The sequence below is a fragment of the Rhinolophus sinicus genome, linkage group LG03 (assembly GCF_036562045.2).
Source record: "Rhinolophus sinicus isolate RSC01 linkage group LG03, ASM3656204v1, whole genome shotgun sequence".
NCBI lineage: Eukaryota > Metazoa > Chordata > Mammalia > Chiroptera > Rhinolophidae > Rhinolophus > Rhinolophus sinicus.
Genome location: NC_133753.1, coordinates 42,412,740 through 42,434,979, shown reverse-complemented (window position 1 = coordinate 42,434,979; position 22,240 = coordinate 42,412,740). Strand labels below are relative to the sequence as shown.

Genomic DNA, 22,240 nt, shown 5'->3' with positions numbered 1-22,240 from the left:
AATTTTTTAACATCTGGAGTTATTGGTATGTTCTCCTGCAAAGGCCAGATAGATTAATTTTTTCACTCAGTTACCAATTTTCACCAGTTCAGAAGATGACATAAGTTTGTTTTTCTGGCTTTCACCTTTTTTAATATCACTATAAACTCATGGTTTTTTTTTATTGTTATTAATCCAGTGTGTTTCAGTTAACATCAGTCCTAATTCTCACAACTTTGACTGGGGGAAGGGGACCTTTCAGGCTGATTCCTATCCTGTGTCTTTTTGCTGTGATACTATTTTTTAAATTATGGAAATGTTTAAACATAAACAAAAGTATAGAGAAAAATATAGTGAACCTCCAACATTCCTTTCAGCTTCAGCAATTATCAGTATATTCCCAATCTTGTTTCATCTATCCTCCTCTACTTTTTTGATCCCCTGGATTATGGTCCATTGATATTTGAAAAGTTTTCTTTGTTTTCTGGCACAGCAAGGCCCCAAACCTGGAATCATCCACCCATTTCCCTAAGAAGCCCGGATTGCTTTTACTATGATTGCTTTTACTATGGAATGGTATCAGATAACAAAATCTGAGCATAAAGGTTATTAAAAGTTTTTAATTTTGATTTTTCTATACTTTCCCCTCGTGAGCCTCATCATAATGGTAGCTTAGTTCCCATAAGCAGGATTACTCTCACTTGAGTTGTGGAGGTTGGTCACTTCTCAAAGATGGGACAAAATGCTTTATATTTCTATTTTACTTGATCTAAATGTTAGGTAGAGCTGACAAAATGATTCAAATGTTGGGAGGTAAGTGTTTTTAATGAAGGACTTTAAAAAAAATAAGTAAAACACCATCTAGTATTATCAGTTTGCCTGTATTACATTCTGGCATTTAGAGGGCCGCTGACTCCCCACCTGTGCACCCTAAAGGAACACTACCAATCCACCTACACCTAGCCCACTCAGGAGAGCGATCTATCCAAAACACAGGCCATCGTCACAGTAACAGAGAAAATCTATGTTGGCTGGTGAGTCACTCAGGCCTAAATATGACTGAGTCACCAGAGATCACCAGGCATGTGAGGAAAACTAACGGCATGAAAGACACGAAAATAACCAGAAAAATTGCCACTGGAGAAAATAGAGCTAATCAGAGAGAAAAGGAATTCTAATATACTCAGAGGTGCAAGAAGATACTACATCCATTAAACAGGAATAAGAGAACACAGGTTCTCAGGTGAAAGGACACACCATACTGAAAAGTGACTCATGTACTGTAACGCCTCCTCGATGAACTGCAGAATGCCTCGGTTAACCAGAAGCACCAGAGGGAAGTCGTGTACAAAGTGACAAGCATCAGACTGAAATCAAACCTCCCATCAGTATCCTTTAACGCTTTAAGACAGTAAAATATTGCCTACAACCTTTTGAAAGAAAATAATAGGCAACCAGGAATTCTGTATCCTGCCAAACTACTCATGAAGGGTGAGAATAAAGTTGTTTTCACAGCGGCAAGGACTCAGCGCTTTACCCTCTCTTGTAAAAGAAATGAGTGGATTACAAATTACACAAGAAAAACAAATTTATTGTATAATTTTTCATTAAACATTTTCATTTTGGAGTTTGGTGTTTGTTTGTTTTTTAATCTCACTGGTGCCAAAAGAGTTTATTGAGAGGAAAAGGGGAAGGAGGATTAAAAACAATAAAATAAGTAGTTGTGGATTTAACCATACAATAAATTACAGAGCTACTGCAGCAATCAGCAAGGAGAACGACTCCCTTTACTCTTAGCAGGCTGAAATATTCCATGTGTTGCACACATAATAACTAACCCATAATTTTTCGTCTTTCTCAATGACCCCAGCACCAGGCAACCCAGGACTGCTTGCGTGCAATCCCAGCTGGCTGGTACAGCAGGTGACCAACAGGGACACATCACATTCTTCTCGCATCATGACTAGAATGACATGGCCTGGCTTATATTTCACAATATCGTTCTGACGGCCGAGCTACATTGAGAATAGACTTGGGAGTAGAAAGTAGGAGCAGGGAGACCAGTTTGGACGTCACTGCTGCATTCCAAATGCAAGATGACAGTGGCTCTGACATGGTGGTAACAGAAAATAGGTTAGATTCTGGGTAGACTCTGAAGTCAGAGCCAACAGGATTTCCTTACCGATTGTTGTCTACGTGGTAAGCAAGAAAGGAGTCACGATTTCTGGTCTGAGCAGTGGAAAGGAGGAACAGTTTGAGGGGAAAGATTAGAAGTCAAGTTTGAGATGTTATATTTCAAAAATCCATTTGACCTCCACGTAAAGCTGTCAGTTACTTGGATTGGCACTTAGATATATGTTCTGCAGTTCTGAAGAAAGGTCTGGCCTGGAGATAGAATTTTGGGGAATAGTCAGCATATAAATTGTATTTAAAGCTATGAGATTGGGTGAGATCACCCTGGAGTGAATAGAGAAAGAAGAGCTCTGAGGACTGGGATCCAAAGGCACTGCAATATTTAAGGTTCAGGGAGATGAGAGGAGTGATCAAAGATGGCTGAGGAGGACCAGCCAGTGGGGTGTAAGGAGAATCAGGAGAGAATGGTGCCCCAGAAGGCATGGGAAGAAAGTGTTTCAATAAGGAGTCCTTGACTATTTCATACTGCTGAGAGGTCAAGTAGGATGAGTGCTGAAAACTCAGTGTTGGATTTGGCAACATTGATGTCAGTGTTTACCTTAACAAGACCTGTTACTTTTTTTTAAACAGCTAGTAAGTTGTCAGGACAAAAATATGTATTAAATTCTTTGGGCCCAGCTACTTAATAAATGGAACTATTAGACATTTATTTGGATTAGGGGCTTTGTGAAAAAAAAATTACTAAAATAACAGATGGAGCCAGAAACAGAAAGTGTGGGAATCTCTGCTTTAGAGGATCATGGTAATGAGCATTTTAAGAGGGGAAAGTACCTCTTGCCTTCTCTTTGTCTCTCCTGAAAAGTTTGAGTTAGTCATTTTAAATTTGATTAGATTACATGCAATTAATACAATTTCCCTAATGTGGTTGCTCAGCATCCAAAAAGAAAGAAAACCTTATCCTATGAAATGTCAGTAGTACATCTTTGCATGAATGTTTCTTCTTGCCTCTGCAGGTATGGTGTGAATATGCGTTGCTTGGCAGCTCGGGTCAACTATAAGACTTTGATTATCATCTGCGCACTCTTCACTTTGGTCACAGTGCTTCTGTGGAATAAGTGTTCCAGCGACAAAGCAATCCAGTTTCCACGGCACTTGAGTAGTGGCTTCAGACTGGATGGATTAGAAAAAAGAGCAGCAGCATCTGAGAGTAACAACTATGTGAACCACCTGGCCAAACAGTCTGAGGAGGCCTTCCCTCAGGAACAGCAGAAAGCACCCCCTGTCGCTGGTGGCTTCAACAGCAATGGGGGAAGCAAGGTGTTAGGGCTCAAATATGAAGAAATTGACTGCCTCATAAATGATGAACACACGATTAAAGGGAGACGAGAGGGGAACGAAATCTTTCTTCCGTTCACTTGGGTAGAGAAATATTTTGACGTTTATGGAAAGATGGTTCAGTATGATGGCTATGACCGGTTTGAGTTCTCTCATAGCTATTCCAAAGTCTATGCTCAGAGAGCCCCTTATCACCCTGATGGTGTGTTTATGTCCTTCGAAGGCTACAATGTGGAAGTCCGAGACAGAGTCAAGTGCATAAGTGGGCTTGAAGGTTGGTATCTGTGTGCTCCACTGCACTTCTTTTTATCTTGGCTATGTTAAAGAATAGGAAACTGTAGGTGTTAATTATATAGCAAGTACATACGTACAGTAGCTTACTTTCAAGAGACCTTTCATCACTGACTTAGCAGTGATGAACCTAGGGCAACCTTCAAGCTGGTATGATTTAAGGGCTGCAATAAGCTCATACCTGATTAAATAGGATTATCCCATTAACCTGCCTCAGAATCTAAGTTCTTACCAGTAAGGCCAAGGCACCGCATCTCCAGAAATTTTGAGTTAAAATATACAGTTATTATCCTATCAGAGGAGATGGGGAAAGAGACAGAGACCATTCAATGGACCCATCAATATTCCAATACAGTCTTGTTTCCGGATTAGCCAGCTATCATCTCTGGATGGAGGTTTAAAGTCCTTAGAACAATACAATACGTAGATACCATTTTCTCTGAACGTATTCTGAACTCCTATAGTCTATTACATGTTGTCTTTCAAACTTGGAGCAGTAAGCGTTCCTTATAGTATGTTAGTACAATTTGGAATTTGTATTTCAAACCTAGCATTGATCAGAAAACCAAATTGAATTTGGCTTTTCATTTACTTATGATGTGCTAATTTTAGAAGTTTTCAGTTCTATTTACTAAACAAAGCCACTTTTAACCTTTTTCTTTTATGCTTTGAAAGTCATTTGTCCCACTATGATCAGCTGTTCATCTGTATTTTCTCTGAATATTTTATGTTTGGTTTTTTACATTTATCTTTTTAGTCCTGCTAAATTGATTTATGTTTTGGTAAATGGTACAGGGTTAAGGTCTTACTTTAGATTTTTTTCCCCAACATGTACTGAATAATGTTTTTTCCCCATTGATTCTTGATGGAGTCTCTATCATTATACTAAAATATTTTGAATACTAGAGTATGTTCCTGGCCTACTATTCCATCGATCAGCCTATCAATTCTTAAACCAGTTGCACATTATTATAGTTATCACCCATCTTTAATGAGATTGTTTAAGCCTCCTTTTATTAAATGAAAATAATTCTATTTGAATTTTGGGCAGAGAAAGAATACAGAAGTTAAAAAGCTTATTTGTAGCCTAGGTTTCTTAGCCTATATGGTCCCTAATTTCTTATCCTGTGTTGAAACTACATCAGAACACAAATGGTTTTATAGGTTCCCAGTTTCTACTGAGACTAGAACTACAGATAGGAGTTTATCTCTCAGCATATACACCATGATGTAACAATATAACATTCTGTGCAGTGTGATAGGGTTGTATTTCCCATGTAGGCAATTACTAAAATAAACACTGACACCAAACGTTTAAAGGTTTTCCTTAGAACTTTACAAGAGGTGACCCATTAATGAATTATTTCAAGAATCTATGTTTAAATATACAACTTTAATTCATTTTTAAAACTCCTCCTTGTTGTCAAGAATTACATTTTGACATGAAGGATATGAAAAAGAGTCATAAGCTATGTTTATACTTTAAGTTGTCTAGTCACAACTGACTTCTTAAAGAAATACGTTAACTCTCAGGTTATACACTTATTAGACCACATCTTGACATTGGAGGGAAAGATGAGTAACTAGTTAACTTGATTGTTAAGTACAAATATTTAAGAAAATTTCAGGATTGACATTCGAGAATAAAGCTGTGGTAGCATTATCTACATGTATTTAAATTGTGCAAAACTTGAATGTATGAAACGATTATAAAATATGACCTCTGTAACTGTGGGCAAAATTAACACATAAAAAGTCAGTCCTTGAAAGATAATCTACAATATTACATTGCTATCTGTAAACAAATAGTGAATGAAAGTGAATGAACACTTAATTTTGTTTTTCATATCTGGTTAATTTAATATTATTTTTCATAATTATGAAAATCGTATAATAAGGAAGCTTAAAATTTGCTGATAACCTTATAATATCTCCAAAAGTAACGCAGTGAAGAGTGGTGTTCAGAACAAGCTTGTAAATATCTGGACATGGTTATTTATTTTGTTTCTCTATTTTATAGGTGTACCTTTATCTACGCAGTGGGGACCTCAAGGCTATTTCTACCCAATCCAAATCGCACAGTATGGGTTAAGTCATTACAGCAAGAATCTCACTGAGAAACCCCCTCACATAGAGGTGTATGAAACAGCGGAAGACAGGGACAAACTCAGCAAGCCCAGTGACTGGACCGTGCCAAAGGGCTGCTCTGTGGCTAGTGTGGCTGATAAGTCTAGATTTACCAATGTTAAACAGTTCATAGCCCCAGGTATGTGATGTATTATATGTGTCTGGTAATTTTATGTTGATTTATGGCATCTGACACTCCCTTAAAATTGTTTTTATGGTTTTAAAAAAACACATTAGCAGACACTTTATATTACGTATATAAACAAATGGTGTCACCCAAGCGAAATCCCTAAAAAAGGAACAGCTAAAAAGTCAGGGTTATAAAAGGCATATTTATACTCTGTGAAGAGCCAAGCCATAGATTGAATACTAAGGTCCAGGTGACCGCATCGTGTGTATCTCCTTCCAGGGATCTGTAGCCCACAGGAATGAAGTTCCTCGGTTTATTTTACTATTTCAGTACAGTATTCTTTAATTTTTAAATTCTATCTTTATTTTGCATTAAGGTAGAAATTTTTGTTCATGGAAAGAACCATCCTTTTCTTTGCCTATTTTTTACCAGTAGCTTATAACTTTTTCAAGATAATACAGCATAACCAACTAGGCCTGCTTCCCATATTAAATTTTGTTAATGTACTAGATTGTCTCAAACTTCATATACAACCATTTCATTAATAAAATCATTTATAAAATCAAATTAACTTTATGCAACATTTCCCCTTTTAGTAAGACAGTCTCATTAATTAGGATGTAATGCATTTTTCTCCACTAATCAATATCCGTGAGAATGAATGAGTCCATTATTTAAAAAGACAATGAAATAATTTTGGTTAGCACCTCAGGCTTAAATTCTCTATCGGGAAATGTTGTCAAGAACAGAACTCATCCCCACCCCCATCCCGCCAACCTTGCAGTCGGTAAATAAAAAGAGAGAAAGGTTATAAGACCTCTTCTGTATTCTCTCCTTGTCCTTTATTGATGACTGCATAATTCACAGACCTTGAAAGCCACAATACAAATCTACTCCTTCTGGATGGCCTTAAGTAAGGGATTTATGAGTGCTTAATGCAGTGCAAATAATGGGTGACCTTTCGTTTTTATTCTGTCACTAGAACTTCCTTTCTCCTACGGCATTCTGTGATATTCCAGTGCATAGAGCATCTTTACTTATTGTGAAACAACAGACGTGGCCGGGTGAGGAAGTACATGGACATGTTTAAGAATATTTAGCTTGTAATACCTGAGGTTATTGCAGCAGGAAACGATGAGACTAAGCAAAAGGCCATTGGGTTGGGGGTGCACCCAAGGCGCTTATGTTTGCACTAATTAATAATGTCTGGGTTAGGGTAGAAAACAGCAGTCCTCATCTTGATCTCCTCAAGTGTTGGGAAGTTTTCTAGAACAATCTTTTGAACCCTATCCTATTTAGAGCAATAGATTTCATGGTGCACTTTTGGATGCCCTGGCTACTGCCTAAGGTGGTTTTTAGCCTATGGAGGAGAGAAGTCTGTGACAGTCAGTCACTCTGCCAGTGAAACACAAACTACTCACAGTTGGAACTCCCTGTTGGTGGGAGCGTGCGAGCTGGGACTGGGGTGCTTGTTTTGATAGCAGGTGTACCTGGCATTGCATTCAATACAGGTGTATGAGGGGTGTACGTTGGAGTCACATGGAAGTTGTTGCTCAGAGCAGGAGAAAGAAGTCTCAGAGTGAGTCTGTTTTGTTAAGGCCTGGGTATGGGAGATGAGGCTTTTTGGAGGCTGTCAGCCCATGGGAGACATTGAGAGAATCACTGTGGAGAAGAAATGAGGACTTGTACCTAAAAGCATGGGCCTAAGTGAGGTGAGGCCCTGGAGGACCGGGGCCTAAATGCCGCTGGCCTCCTAGTCTTTCCTTCTTGGCCTTGAATTGTTTTTTTCCCTCAAAGGGACGAAATCATCTAGAGGAAAGAATCATAGCATGGGTCTGCAGCATATTTTTTATTTATTTGTTGAATAATGGTTTGTTCCTCTTCCTAATTTTAAAATGGAACTGAATTTTCAATGAATTGAAACCTTATACGTGTCCTACTCTATTAAATTAAATGAACTCTCCCTTTTCCAGAGCACTCTCTTCACTTCATCTCCGTGACCTCATTTTCTCCTCTCGCTGTAGCCATTCTTTCTCAGGCTCCTTGTGAGCTTCTCTTCCTCTACTGACCCTTATTTCTCACTGTTCCTGGAGGTTCTAAGCAGGGCCTCTTCTCATTGCACATAGTAAACCTGTTGATTAAATGAATGAGTGATGACAGTTTGTGTTGTATGTGAAAACATTGAATTAAAGACTGCTCTTACATGTTTATCATTCTTTGTTGCCTAAAGTACGTGTACACATATCGGAAAAATAGATACTTGTAGTGACTCCTGGAAACACCTACTCAGAGAGAGGAGGGGTCATGGATTTCAAACAATTAGGAAATTCAATTTTCTATTGGTAGATTTAAAGCAGGGGTCTCCAGGTAGCGTAAGACCGCCAATAGAGCTGAGAGCCTTGCCTAATGTGCTTCCATAGTGGTTGCCACAACCAAAGTCACATTTCATTTGATGCCATTCAGATCCTTCTGAGTGATGTTGACAATTATAAAATGCGAACTAAAAGAACTATCATAAAATCGTTGTGAAAATTATAATTGTTGGTAGATTGATTTAAATGGGGAATTGTGACTTCTCTGTCACTTCTCCTATGTGGCTCAGTAATCCCCTCTGGTGGTGGTAGGTTTTAGGGAAATTAATAGTGGTTTTTTAAAAGGTTACGTCCTATGACATCATTCATTACTGAGTTCTTTGATCGAATCTGTTATACTGAGACATTAGGTAATTGATTGAACCATATCATTTCATTGGATTTATATACATAAAGTAAAAATCAGAATGGAATTCTGGAAGAAAAATGATGGGTATTTTTTCAGCTTCCTCCCATTTGGACTTCTAAAGATGGGTCATTGTTACCCCGTTTGGTAAGAATGGATGTCATAGTTAATACTATTGTCTGATTAATGAGGCATTACCCTAAGAATGAAAAAATAAGCAGCACTCAAGATAGTCTGCTCTGCTGAATATAATTTAATTTTGAGTGATTCATAAGACAGTGGAATCTTGCAGTGTTTCAGGGATGTTGTACTGAGCATCAGATTCCATTTGACTATAGATGCAGAAAAATGCTAGTGAAGAGGGAGAGTGCATGTTCACGTTTTTCCAGATTGAATGGATTTTTACTGTTAAAACCATACTTCTGAAATCACTTTTTTAAAAAACCTCTCAAAGCATCATTTTATGCATAAGTCTATCAAGATTTTCTCATTCTTGCTACAATTTCCATAATTGTCCCATCAAATGAAGTAATTAATAGCCTGGGGTCAATTATCTCCACACTGGTCAAGTCCAATGTTAGGAGAGTTAAGTGATCAACTCAGCATGAGGATACTCTCCAAACTAGTCACACTGTATATGCTATTGTCAGTTCACATTTCTAATCTTTGCTCCTGGTGACACACTGAAAATTTCCTCAAGGACTCCTCAAAGCAGATCTGATTCTATGGCTGTATTTAAGAGACATAACTCTTCCACTGATTATTCTCACGAGATGCTGTTTCCAATATAATTTGTTTTTTCACTGTCTTTGAACCTGGGTCTGGGAATCCTGGTTTCTAGTCCCTACTCCACCAATAATTAGCATTTGGCTTTGGGTAAACCTTTTAACCTTGCAAAGCCTCCATATCTTCATCTCTAAAAGGGAAGTGGTAATTCCTGCTCCACCAGCCTCAACAGATTATTGTAAGGGTCAAGTGAGATAATACCATGTTTCTCCAAAAATAAGACCGGACAATCAGCTCTAATGCGTCTTTTGGAGCAAAAATTAATATAAGACCTAGTCTTATTTTACTGTAATATAAGACCAGGTCTATAATATCATATCATATCATATCATATATCATATAACATAATAATATAATATATAAACCCAGTCTTATATAATGTAATACAATATAAGATTGGGTCTTATGTAATATAATCATAATTATATAATATAAGACTCAGTCTTATATTAATTTTTGCTCCAAAAGACGTATTAGAGCTAATTGTCCAGCTAGGTCTTATTTTTGGGGAAACACGGTACATGTGTTTTGAAATTTTAAGCTCTATAAAGATTGAGATATTCATATTTATCTTTAAAATTTGTATGACATATATTTTTTGTTCTTGTTCTTGCTGCTGCTGCTGCTGTCTGGTTTACTGTGCTCGGTTTCTTTTCTCGGTAGTCCTAGCCCAGCAGTATTCAGAAAGTCATCTTCCTGAGAGTCAGCCATCATTGCACTGTAGATACCCAGGAGAAATTTCCTATTTGACAATTTACTGGATAAATAACTTTCACTATTTTACCAGCCTCTGAAGCCAATGGCTTCAGGAAAATAGTGATAATCACTGTAATTTTTTAATATGTTGCCAGCCACTATCTTTTTTTTAAATCCTCACAATTACCTTGCAGAATAATATTATCTCTATTTAACATGTGAAAAAATTGAGATGCAAAGAGTTATATTTATTGAACATCTCAAAGCTAGTAAGTGGTAGCGTAAGAATTCAAACAAGGTGGTGTTTTTCTTTTAACCTCCAAAGCCTGTGCTTCTTCCTCCACGTCCCCCAGTATCCCTCACTTTTTGTTGACTACATGAGCCTATTCCTTAATTTCCAGAAATTTTATTCACAATTTCAGCAAATATCTGAAAACAAACCTGTCATTTCTCATGTCAAGTCATGATTAAGAGTATGTATTGTGGAGCCAGATTAGACAACGTGGGTTCAACTCTTGGTACCTGAGGCAAGTTGTGTAACCTCCGTGTCTAAGTTCCTCATCTGTAAAGTGAGAGTAATGATCGCACTTACTCTTGTAATTTGTATGAAGATTAAGTGAGTTATATGTATAAAGCACTTAGAACATAGTAAATACTTATTAAATGTTAATTAAATTTAAAATTTTACATTCATGGGTAGCCATTCTTTCCTTCTAGTCTCTCCCTTGCAAAATTATGTGCTGAGCCAGCTTTTGACTATTTTTTTCTCTTTGCAGAATGAGTATAGTTGAATAGTCATTGATTATTGATCACCAGCATTTGATCTGGAAAACAATCCCTTAGCCATTTGCTCTTCACCCTCCAATGTAAACCAGTCAGGCCTAAAGGTAAGAGCTTTGGCCTGATGCTCACAACCCATCATGGAATTACCAATTCTATGGTGTGTGGTGATGTAGTAAACATAATACTAATAATATGACACAAAACATTGAAGTGTTAATGTTGTATGACCAGTTCTTGTCAAGGATGAATTATAGTTAACTTTTAAATACAAAGAGCTTTTATTCTAACCAGTCTTTGTGGATACATTTTATCCCCTACAGAAACCAGTGATGGTGTATCTTTGCAACTGGGGAACACAAAAGATTTTATTATTTCATTCGACCTCAAGTTCTTGACAAATGGAAGTGTGTCCGTGGTTCTAGAGACCACAGAAAAGAATCAGCTCTTCACTGTACATTATGTCTCCAATACCCAGCTAATTGCTTTTAAAGAAAGAGACATATACTATGGCATCGGGCCCAGAACTTCATGGAGCACAGTTACCAGGGACCTGGTCACTGACCTCAGGAAAGGAGTGGGCCTTTCCAACACAAAAGCTGTCAAGCCAACCAAAATAATGCCCAAGAAGGTGGTTAGGCTGATTGCAAAAGGGAAAGGATTCCTCGACAACGTTACCATCTCCACCACAGCCCACATGGCCGCATTCTTCGCTGCCAGTGATTGGCTGGTAAGGAACCAAGACGAGAAAGGTGGCTGGCCAATTATGGTGACCCGTAAGTTAGGGGAAGGGTTCAAGTCTTTAGAGCCAGGGTGGTACTCTGCCATGGCCCAAGGGCAAGCCATCTCTACCTTAGTCAGGGCCTATCTGTTAACAAAAGACCACATATTCCTCAATTCAGCTTTAAGGGCAACAGCCCCTTACAAGTTTCTATCAGAGCAGCATGGAGTTAAAGCTGTGTTTATGAACAAACATGACTGGTACGAAGAATATCCAACCACACCTAGCTCTTTTGTTTTAAATGGCTTTATGTATTCTTTAATTGGGCTGTATGACTTAAAAGAAACTGCAGGGGAAAAACTCGGGAAAGAAGCGAGGTTGCTGTATGAGCGTGGCATGGAATCCCTGAAAGCCATGCTGCCCTTGTACGACACGGGCTCGGGAACCATCTATGACCTCCGGCACTTCATGCTGGGCATCGCCCCCAACCTGGCCCGCTGGGACTATCACACCACCCACATCAATCAGCTGCAACTCCTCAGCACCATTGATGAGTCCCCAATCTTCAAAGAGTTTGTCAAGAGGTGGAAAAGCTACCTGAAAGGCAGCAGGGCAAAGCACAACTAGAGCTCACAACCAAAACCAGATTTCAGCCTCTGCTGTGCACCAGAACTCTGGGCCCCGTCCCAGCATAACATAGGCACATGTTCAAAGGTCGTAGACCAGGCTTTTGCGGATGTCATCAGAGGATAAATGATCCTTCAAACCAGCCTTCAGAGATAACTGCATTCCACGGGTTGGCTGTTTAGAAACGTAGATGGCATTTAGAGCAGGAAAGTGTTTAGCCAGTGGGCGGAACAACGACGTTTAGCTCTGCCTTGCTTATCTCCCTGTACAGCTCCGCAGGTAGCCAAGTCCCTCTCGGCTTGGAAAGCGAATGGTAAGTAACGTACTGGCCAACTGTCGAGCACATACCTGAAAGCTTAGTATGGGGTGCTTTTAAAATGTGATTATTTGTGTTTATGTTGAAAGCAGACTTTTAAAAAATGTGCTGTAATACAGTAAATATTTACTTGTAGCCTGAATAGTGAACTGTGTGCAACTTTTTAAAATGATGTTTGTTTGTTTGTTCTATAGATTAACTTCTTGGGGGCAAATGAGCATTTGTTGCATTTGTTCAATTTGTTCTATATGGAGAATATTTTGAGTTTATAGTTTTCTTGATGTGTAAATTAAAAACACAGTCAGTGTTCAGGCTTCACAGTTATGTGATGTAAGCACAACTAAAATGAAACATGTTGACTGCACAAGAAATTACAAAAATGTTATCTGTTATGAAACTTGATCTACAATCACTAAAGGTTTGATAATCAGTCTGTCCCTCCCCTATCGCCATTGTGATAGTTTCTTTTGTCACTATCTAGAATTTTGTATTTCATTTCAGACGACACTCAAGAGTTTTGTCTATGTGGGGGGAACATTTTTAGGATATTTTTGGGAAACTTGATTATAAACCTAAATTTGGGAAGGAGCTAGTAATTTTGATAAGTCCACCGCCACTACTTTTTCAAGATTTTTTCCCCCTCTTAAAGAAAAATATTAGATCAAATATTACATACTAGAATCATACCAGGTTTTTTTTCCTACTTAGATCATTCTTGGTCTTCAACTCTCCAAACCATTGACTCCACGCATTATATATTTTCCTTTGCAATTTTAATGTTTAGTTATTTCAGCTATTGGACAGAAGTGATGCTACTGCATTTGCTATGTATGTGTAATCAGACCTTTATTTGGCTTTTATACCTCACTATACCCCACTACACCTATAGGTTTCCTAGCCCACATAACCTGGGCAGTGTCTGCTGTAGGGCTTCATGCATTAGGTCAGAACCGAGAGGTTGATTTTGCTCTTTTCTTTTAGTGTATGACCGTACACTAAATTAATATTATAACTGATACAGATTGGAAATATGAGACCCCACAGTGCAGTTTGTCTATGACCTATATTAAATGCACATCAAAACTCTTTTTTGCCCACAACAAAACAGTCGTGGATTATTAGGTTCCCCCTAGCTTTTGACCTTCATAATTCTTATACATTAGACGTCCCAACAAGAATATCTAGATGCCTTCATTTCTATTTTCAGCACTCAAAAATAAACTTTCTCCAATCTGGGAACCCTTCTTACTTCATATTGTTTGTTATTATTTTAGAACGGTCCAGACTTCTGCCTTGTGTTTGCGTACTGGTACTTCAGATTACGGAGTCAATAAAAACAGTAGGGTACTGCTTCTGTGACAAATATCAGTGCCTTAACAACGTGTCTGTCCTTTTCCACTGAAAAAGGAAAGACATTTTGATCTAGAAATGGCATTGCTATTTCATTGCTGTTGGTTTCACACTGCCTTCCACATTGCAACAGCAACTTGATTTTTCTTGTGATCCCAGAATTTCCTAAGACAGTGAGTTGAACCTGTAGCAGCACCATCAGTACAAACTAGTGGTTCTCAGATTTTTAGGATGACTCAGAACCTCCTGGGAGCTTATTGAAATACAGATTCCAGGTATTCAGTAAATCTGCCTGTGAACCACAGTGATCTGCATGTTCCCAAGCGTTCAGGTGATTCTGACGCAGGTGAGCTGGGCGCATGCGTGGAGGAACACTGCCCAAGACCATCCATTACATTTTTGTTCCTAAACACCTATGGAGTTTTCTAGGGTTTGAAATCATGTAAAATGTTTACTTATGCTGAGCTTAGAGAGAATGGGGAAGGTATTTGAAAGTTTTTATTTTGTTTCTTTAAATTTTTCTTTGTTTCAAGATTATAGGTATTAGTTTTTTACACTTAGCTTGAGTTAGCTTTGATGTTAAATTAAGTCTATTGCCACTTCAGTTTTAAAACCAGCCAAAAGTTTCCAGATAAAGGTCGAGTTTGACCCTTTAGCAGTTACTGTACATAAAGGCTTCATCCAAAAACCATCCAGTGTCTGTGAGCAAATACAAAAGTGACACACAAGCACAACTCCAGATGTGGCAATCCTTTTTCTTTGTCAATGTGCAAACTTTCACTGAAAGCTGCTATTTTCATCCTTCTTGTAATTGCTTTTCTTGTTTTTCCTCCATTGTACATGTGGGTTATATACCATGTGTTAAATATGCAATAAAATGTTTACTGGATGCCCTTCTGAAGGGTAGTCCTTTGTAAAGCTGTACAGACTTTGCAGTTTAAGCACAATGTGCACATGTTAGTTTTATACACAGCAAAACTGGGTTTTTTGCAGATGGAAAGGTATTTTGTTTCTATACAAAGTAAATGGGTTGTTTGTGCTTAATGTAAAGCTGCTTTATAAAATTGTAAAATAAAGTTTTTATCTTAAAAAGAATATACCTGGATATTTCTCTTTCTTTTCTAATTATTCTGACATCGTTTGACTCCAGCAAGCGGATTTCTGACCATCATTTCCTGTTCAGCCTGTGACAACTAGTCAGGCAACAGATGTTCATTAAAAGGTATATCAGGCCCTTTTAAGACAGCGTCGGAGTATGTTCCATGGGCCTTAACCCTAGGAGGTTTAGTCTGTAGGGGAGAACACAATGTCCACAAAACAGTTTCAGAAAAATAAAATGCTGAATTGTGTGGCCAGTCAGCTGAGGTGCTATGGAGGAGACGGTGTGAGCAGGGGCTTCAGGCCTGGGTCCCAGGAGGAAGGAAGAAGAGGAGGTGACATGAGCAAAAACTGTGTCATGCCAGCTGTGATAACCTCCTCCCATGCTGATTCGGATGTAACTACTTTTATCTGATTTAGATTTATTTGAAAATTGGTCCTTCCTGTATATCCTACACTTGCCTCTTCTCCGGAACAATACGCATCATTTAATCTTTTCCCCGCTTCTTCTCAGAGAGTAATAATTTAGGCTCCCAAATACACAGAAAACCAGAGACCAGTCTGGTTTCATATTATGTTTCATTGCACATTATTTTGGGGGTTATAAACATTCTGCAGCATTTGTATAATGGAATTTCCATTGATCACCAATCAGCTTTTTCCAGCTGATGGGGGCACATATTTTGACAGGCTGCTAATCAACATTCTTGGACACTCTTCCTTCTCTGTCATCCTCAGTTGGAAAACAGCCATGAGAGGGCAAGCAGTTCTTGGTCTGGATGAGGTCTCATGCTGATCTTGCTTTGATTTTGCTGTTTGTAGCCGAACTGTTAATATATTAGTTATTCTGCTGTCGCACACTGAATATTACATATGTCTCCCCATTGCCCTTGAGAGGGGACAGACCCTCCATGCCACAGAGGACTTCCTCCACAGTCTGCTGAGCTCTCCTTTCCTGAGGACGCCTTCTTCATATCCAAGGTCTCTGACAGCCACTGTGTGCCACGTGACCCTGCCTCCTCTGGCCGTGACTATTAAACCAGGTAAGTCCCTCAGTCAAGCTGGGTCAATCAGTCTCTTCCCCAGGAATCGAAATGCAGATGGACAAAAAAAGAAGAAGAGTAGAAAGAAAAACTGAAGCAGAGAAAGTAAAAAATCAGAGATGAAAACAAAATCTTGACACTGCTCCAGATCCTGGATCCAAGGCATTTCTGAGGCCAGCTGCACTCCGTTCTGGTTCCATGAGATACCACCGTACCCTTAAGATAAATTTCTCTGTGTGTGAAGTTGGCTGGATTTGATTTCTGGTACTTGTAACTAATGAGCCCTCATTTATAACATAGTGCCTCCATTGCAGAGAAAAATATAATGTAAATTCTACATTTTCCTCTAATCTGGACCACTATTTGCTAGGGCTGCCATAACAAAATACCACAGACTGAGTGGCTTAAACAACAGAAATTTATTTTCTCATAATTCCAGAGGCTGAAGGCCGAAATCAAGGTGTCATCAGGGTTGGTTTCCAAGGCCTCCCCTTGGGTTACAGATGGCCGCCTTCTTCCTGTGCCCTCTGAGGGTTGTCTGTGTCCTAATCTCTTCTTCTAAGGACATCAGTCATACTGAATTCAGGCCTATTTGCATGCCCTCATTTTAATGACCTCTTGAAAGGTCCTACCTCTACATACAGTCACGACCTGAGATCCTAGGAGTCAGAGCTTCAACATGGGTTTGGCTGGGATGGGGGCTCAATTCAGACCACTCTTCACTCTTAAGTGCACAGAAGCTGAACTGGCCAGGGTTGCCATTCAATTTGTTGATAACCAGTTAAGGGCAAAACTCAGAGATCTTTGGGGACCATTAGGTGTGCAGAAATCCAGACTTAGGACTCAGGAGACAGGGCCCCCTGGCTCTCCCCCTGTTGCATCAGGAGCTTTCTCCATCCCATTGGCCTCCGTTGCCTCATCATACAGTCCAATAAGCGAGAACTAATTGATCTTAAAGGTTTAATAAACAAAAGTCACCACTATAATTAAGCAGTGGTGTTTAAAAAATTACAGACACCAACATCAGTTGCTAGATTTCTATTCTTCCTCCCATGTGCCATTTCCATTGGCCCTTTCTGAATATAGAACTCTGAGGTAGTGAAAAAATACATACTAGAGATACAGACTATATCAAAATAGCAAGTGGTGGTGAGATTTGTTTAATGACAACTTTTAAAACTCAAGTCTGCATTATTATAACTGTTAGAGTTAACAATATAAGGATAAAATATTGATTTTCATTATACTAACTCATTAAGGATGTCACACTGAAAATGGATGTGAATTTAAGTGTTGTATTGGTGATGAATTTGAATGTTTGCTGCTCACTTTCTGATGAAACAAGATACATTTACCATCTGGTAAGCGTGATTGATGACGCGTGTGTGTGTGTGTGATGCATTTCCTGAGTGTTAAGTAGCAGCAACACTAATTTTGCTCATCCTTTTCCAGGAGTAGAAGGATTTTGTGAAATGACAGGACTGCAAAACAAACCACTGAGGAGCAGTGGCGAAGAGAACAGCAAAAGGGGAAGAAACAAAGCCCCTGTGAAGGATCAGAAATAGAGCAACCCACGCACTGATGGTAAACGCAGATTAGATCTGATCTTACTAGGCAACCCCAAGCTCACTGCATCCAAGCTCAGCATATGGAAGAGCTGATGCCTTCCCGGGACTTTGTGCTGTTCTCAGCTCCTGGTGAAACCATTGAGCTAAAAATGGCTGCCCCGTTTCAGTTTGGAAAACCTAGTATAGAGTGTTAATCGATTTGAGGACTAGAGAAGGAAGGAAATCCCAGTGTGGAGGTGGGGATGGGGGGTCTTGGCAAAAGTGCATGACCTTATGTTAATGCCTGTTATTCTGTTTTTCCTTTTAAGCACTGGTGGAATTAAATCTGTGCAATTCAACTGAATATGGAGTGGGAGGCCCCGGACTAATTCTCAAATCCCATCAATGGCATGGCAAGGTAATCAGGAGGAGAGTGTATCTTCGCAACTCTTGCAGGCAACCTAGAGGCACTCGCTTCATCTGGAAATACACCCCATGAGATATTACCCCGGGCAACTTCTTAGGAGCTTGAATAAATATTCAGAGTTCTTAGGGTCTGGGCACAGCAAACTATGGTCTGGATTGGTGCTTTTTGATAACCTGTTTAGGAACAGGGAGAGGGAACAATCACCATTGTAGCAGCTCCCCACGCTAAACCCCATTTGCAACTCACCAGGACTTCAAACCCGGCTCTGCTGGTAGATGAGGAAACACTGTTTAACTAACTTGCTCCAGGTCATGCAACTCTTTTCACTAAATACTTACTGAACACCTTTCTACCAATCATGTGCTACCTGCCAAGACAGAAAAGTTGAGGGGATCCCTCTCATACCCCGAGTCACAGCCTGTGGTAGGCGTTGGGTAGCCTTCCCTTTCCAAAATCAAGGACCAAGCAATGGTGTTAATCCAGCTAAAGTGGCTGAGTGCCCCCAGTCGAGCTCTTGCAAAAGGACACCACATGTATTCTTTCTAATTCTGGAAATACGATGTGAACTTGACAGAGGAAAGAACAAACTTGAAGAAGTTAACTTGCCAGAGGTCGTTCAGTTGTTTGACAAGCCAACATCTGGAAGCCAGGTATATCTGCCCCCAAATTCCATGTTCTGAACCATCGTCCCCACATACTAGCATGATCCACAATCTCCTGACTCCACGCCAGGGGTTCCACATGGTGCACTGAACCAGGGATGCAGGGCTCGGCCCCAGCACCCTCCCTCATCCACCAGATGAGAAAATGAGCTCGTTTCATCTGCGGACTCTGAATCGGATCTGCTCACGTTGGTACCTGCCCCACTAAATGATTAGAGGAGCCTAGAAATAGGAGGTTTATCAGCGAACAAGTCTCCTTGGCATGTGCCCCATTGCTTCAGCATCCCTGGACCCGCTGTTTACGTTCGGTTTTGGACGACCCAGCATCACAGCTGCTCTGTAGCCTGTCCAACACCCTCCTGCTGTTTACTGTCTCCCCTAATGGACTTGCAAAAGCTATATATATATTACTGAGTAAGGTGCAAGTTGAGTGTGCTTGTGTATGTGCAAAGGCGCACATACATATGTAAATGCACAGAAAATGTCTGGAAGTATTCACAGCAGTTACCAGGCATCCTGCTGGGGATGCAACGATGAGTAAGACCGCCTGCCCTCAGTAAGTCCGAGAAGTAACAGATTAGGAGGCACACATTTTGTATTCTTGGCTGTGAAAAAACATGTTTAAAATATTACCAGGTCCAAATTAGGGTTTGAATGAATGACGTGAAAGAGTCCTTTCATTAGTTTGTCCTCTGCGTGGTCCTAGGGAACCAGTAGAATGGGTGTCTCCTTTCGTGGAGGAGCAGAGGCGTGGGTGTGTGGTGACTTTCCAAGGTCAGTGTACTGGTGACAAGCACGGAATAGAAACCTGGGTCTCTGGACTTGCAGTTTAAGCCTTCGCAGCCTAGATGGGAGTGTAGAGAGGAGCCCCCAGAGTGGGCATTGCCTGCTGTGGACCCGGGCAGGGCCTGGGGAAACACTGTTTCCCCAGATCTACCTTGGCCCTCAGCTCGTCATGAAAGGTGAGGGGGCACTTCTCTCTTGGTTTCTCTTTCCCTTTGGTTATCGGTTATCAGTTCTCTGTCTCATCACATCTAAGCTGTCCTGACAGCACAGAAGCGAGTGACCCAGAAAACTACCCAAAGGTCTGCCTACATGTTGCCCCGTCACCTTGTTTAAAGTTGGGATTTTATCTAAAGAAAATACATTTTAAAGAGAAAACATACTCTATCTTAAGGTGCCAATTACTTCATAAACTTTCAGAAATAATTTTATTTTGTTCCCAAGGAAAACCCAAGGGGAATCTTACACCACTGAGGAGCTCGCTCCCCAGCCTTTCATTTTCATGAGGCCATGAGAAGGGCTGCATCACATCGGAGGTGACTGACCCACTGCTCACGAGCTGTGGGAGGTGGAGCAAGTTCGTTACTTCGCCTCTCCACACCTCAGCGACTCCCCCGGCTGTGTGGACACAGTTGCAGGGGCAGGAGTGAAAGCAGAGTGATCATTGCAGAAGCACCAGTGAAAAGGGAGGGTGGCTGGGACTGAGGGGTGGTGGTGAGATGTGATTGGAGTAAGGAGAGATAGCAGAGCTGGTGGGCGGGCCGGCAGGATGAGGGATAACAGGGAAGGAATCAAGGGGCAACTCCTAGGAACTGATGGCAGAAGGACCGCCGGCCGAGATGGGAAGTCTGGATATTCTCACAGCGGTATTCTAAAGACTGAGTCTCCTCCTGGGCCTAAAGGCAGGGCCTCTTCCAAGGGTATTTGAAAGTATGAAGAGGGAAGAGGATTTAGGGTGTGTGTGTGTGTGTGTGTGTGTGTCCAATGGGATTTCACTCCAGCCTTCCTCTAATCCTGTGTCCACATAGCCAGCAGAGACAACTGTTTTAGATTAAAAATCAGATGCTTGAAACTGCAGTGGCTCCCCAAAAACAGACTGCGCAAAAACAGATCCCGATTCCTCACCAGGTCTGGGAAGCCCACAGCGAGCTGCCCCTATGTCCACCCTGCCTGGGCCTCATTTTCAGCCTGTCACACACTGAAGTCTTCTTGAACGGCCAGCTTCGGGCCTTTGGCTGCCATTCCCTCTGCCTGAGACTCTCGTTTCCTGATTCTTCCTGAGGCTGGCTTCTCCTCGCTCAGTCCTCAGCTCGTGTCAGCTCCTTGACCACTCAGGCAGCAGCCACGGGGCCCCTGATCACAGTACCTTGCTTTACATGTTTTCATAGCCTTTCTTCCCAACAGAAATGGACTTGTTCACGTGTCGGTTTACGTGTGCATAGCCCCGCTTGCCCCACAGAATGCAACCTCCCTGAGAGCAGGAGCTTGACTCTCATCTCTGCTTTATTCCTGGCACCTAGACAGAGCTCGGTCCGTAGAATGAGCTCAATAGATGGTGTGTGGGTGGGTGTGGGGGTGTGTGAATGAATGAATGAATGAATGAATGAATGAATGAATGAATGAATGCTTCCTTCCAAAGAGAGGGGGCCTGGGACCTAGCTTTCTCCTCACAGCACTCTGTCAGAGTGCTTCACACCTGCAGGGTGAGCATGAGCCTCAGCCAGAAACTTCCTGGAAATGAATCTCAGGATCCATCCCAAACCTACTGAATCAGTCAGTGCTGTACCCGTATCCCCAAGTAACTGGGGTGCACTTCCTCGTGCGCTGATTGTCAGGCTTCCTGCACATTAGAATTACCTGGGGAGTTACATAAAACACTGATGCCTGGGCCCGTCCCTGCAGAGAATCTGATCTCCTATGTCTTGGTGTGGCCGGGACTACGCAGCTGATTGTAATGTGCAGCTAAGGTGGAGAACGAGATGGTGTTCAGTGTTCTTCCCTGTTGGGAAGCAGAGAGCAAAGCTGCAGGAATGGTCAGGGTAAGGCTGGATGGGTGGATGAAGAAGGGAGATGTGTGACTGCCTCCCCGTCAGGCTCAGCCATCCGCAAGGCGCGCGTTTGCCTTCTCGGTTATAGCCAGGTGTCCTTCTCTTAGTTCCTAAGGTGCTCTGGGCCTTACTTTCCTCCTCTTCAAGGAGCTTTCTGAAGGGAGGACTGTGACTCCCCTGTCAGACTGGGGCATCACCAAGGTGGGGCTGAACCCTGGTCAGACAGGGACCTCCCTGAAGCTTCTCATTTTCTCTATTCCCCCAAACAAGCCCGTTCTCCAGAATTCTCAGCACAGAGCTCTCTGGAGGGTGCTCAGCTGGGGAGGTGGGTCAGGGACAAGGCAACCCCAGACCCATGTGTGAATACATGTACCCGTGCACGCACGCGCGCGCGCGCGCGCACACACACACACACACACACACAGTGGGCAGCCTGCCCACCACCTCAGGGAATCCAGAGTTCTGCCCAGTAGATCCTCTGGGCAAAAGCTGCAAGGAGGCAGGATGAACAAAAAACCAAGAGAAGTCAGGAAAATCAGCCAGCTGCAGTCTTTTGGGTGGAGAGGAGAAACTGTGCCCATGCTGGACCCACCCAGAGGAAATGCCAGGATGCCCCTGGGTCTCAACAATTCCAATTCTCGGA

At 41.2% G+C, this 22,240-nt stretch overlaps 1 protein-coding gene across 3 annotated transcripts in view; it reads left to right on the top strand.

Moving 5' to 3' along the window:
- GLCE (glucuronic acid epimerase) overlaps window positions 1-15,084 on the top strand; it is a 94,050-nt gene extending 78,966 nt beyond the window's left edge. For all 3 annotated transcript variants that reach the window (XM_019725639.2, XM_074327505.1, XM_074327506.1), the window contains 3 exons: window positions 3,126-3,721; window positions 5,759-6,004; window positions 11,299-15,084. In XM_019725639.2, the coding sequence (XP_019581198.1) occupies window positions 3,139-3,721; window positions 5,759-6,004; window positions 11,299-12,323 (1,854 nt within the window). In that variant the 5' untranslated portion in view covers window positions 3,126-3,138 and the 3' untranslated portion in view covers window positions 12,324-15,084. The remainder of the gene's footprint in view (window positions 1-3,125; window positions 3,722-5,758; window positions 6,005-11,298) is intronic.
- Window positions 15,085-22,240: the final 7,156 nt, after the last annotated feature.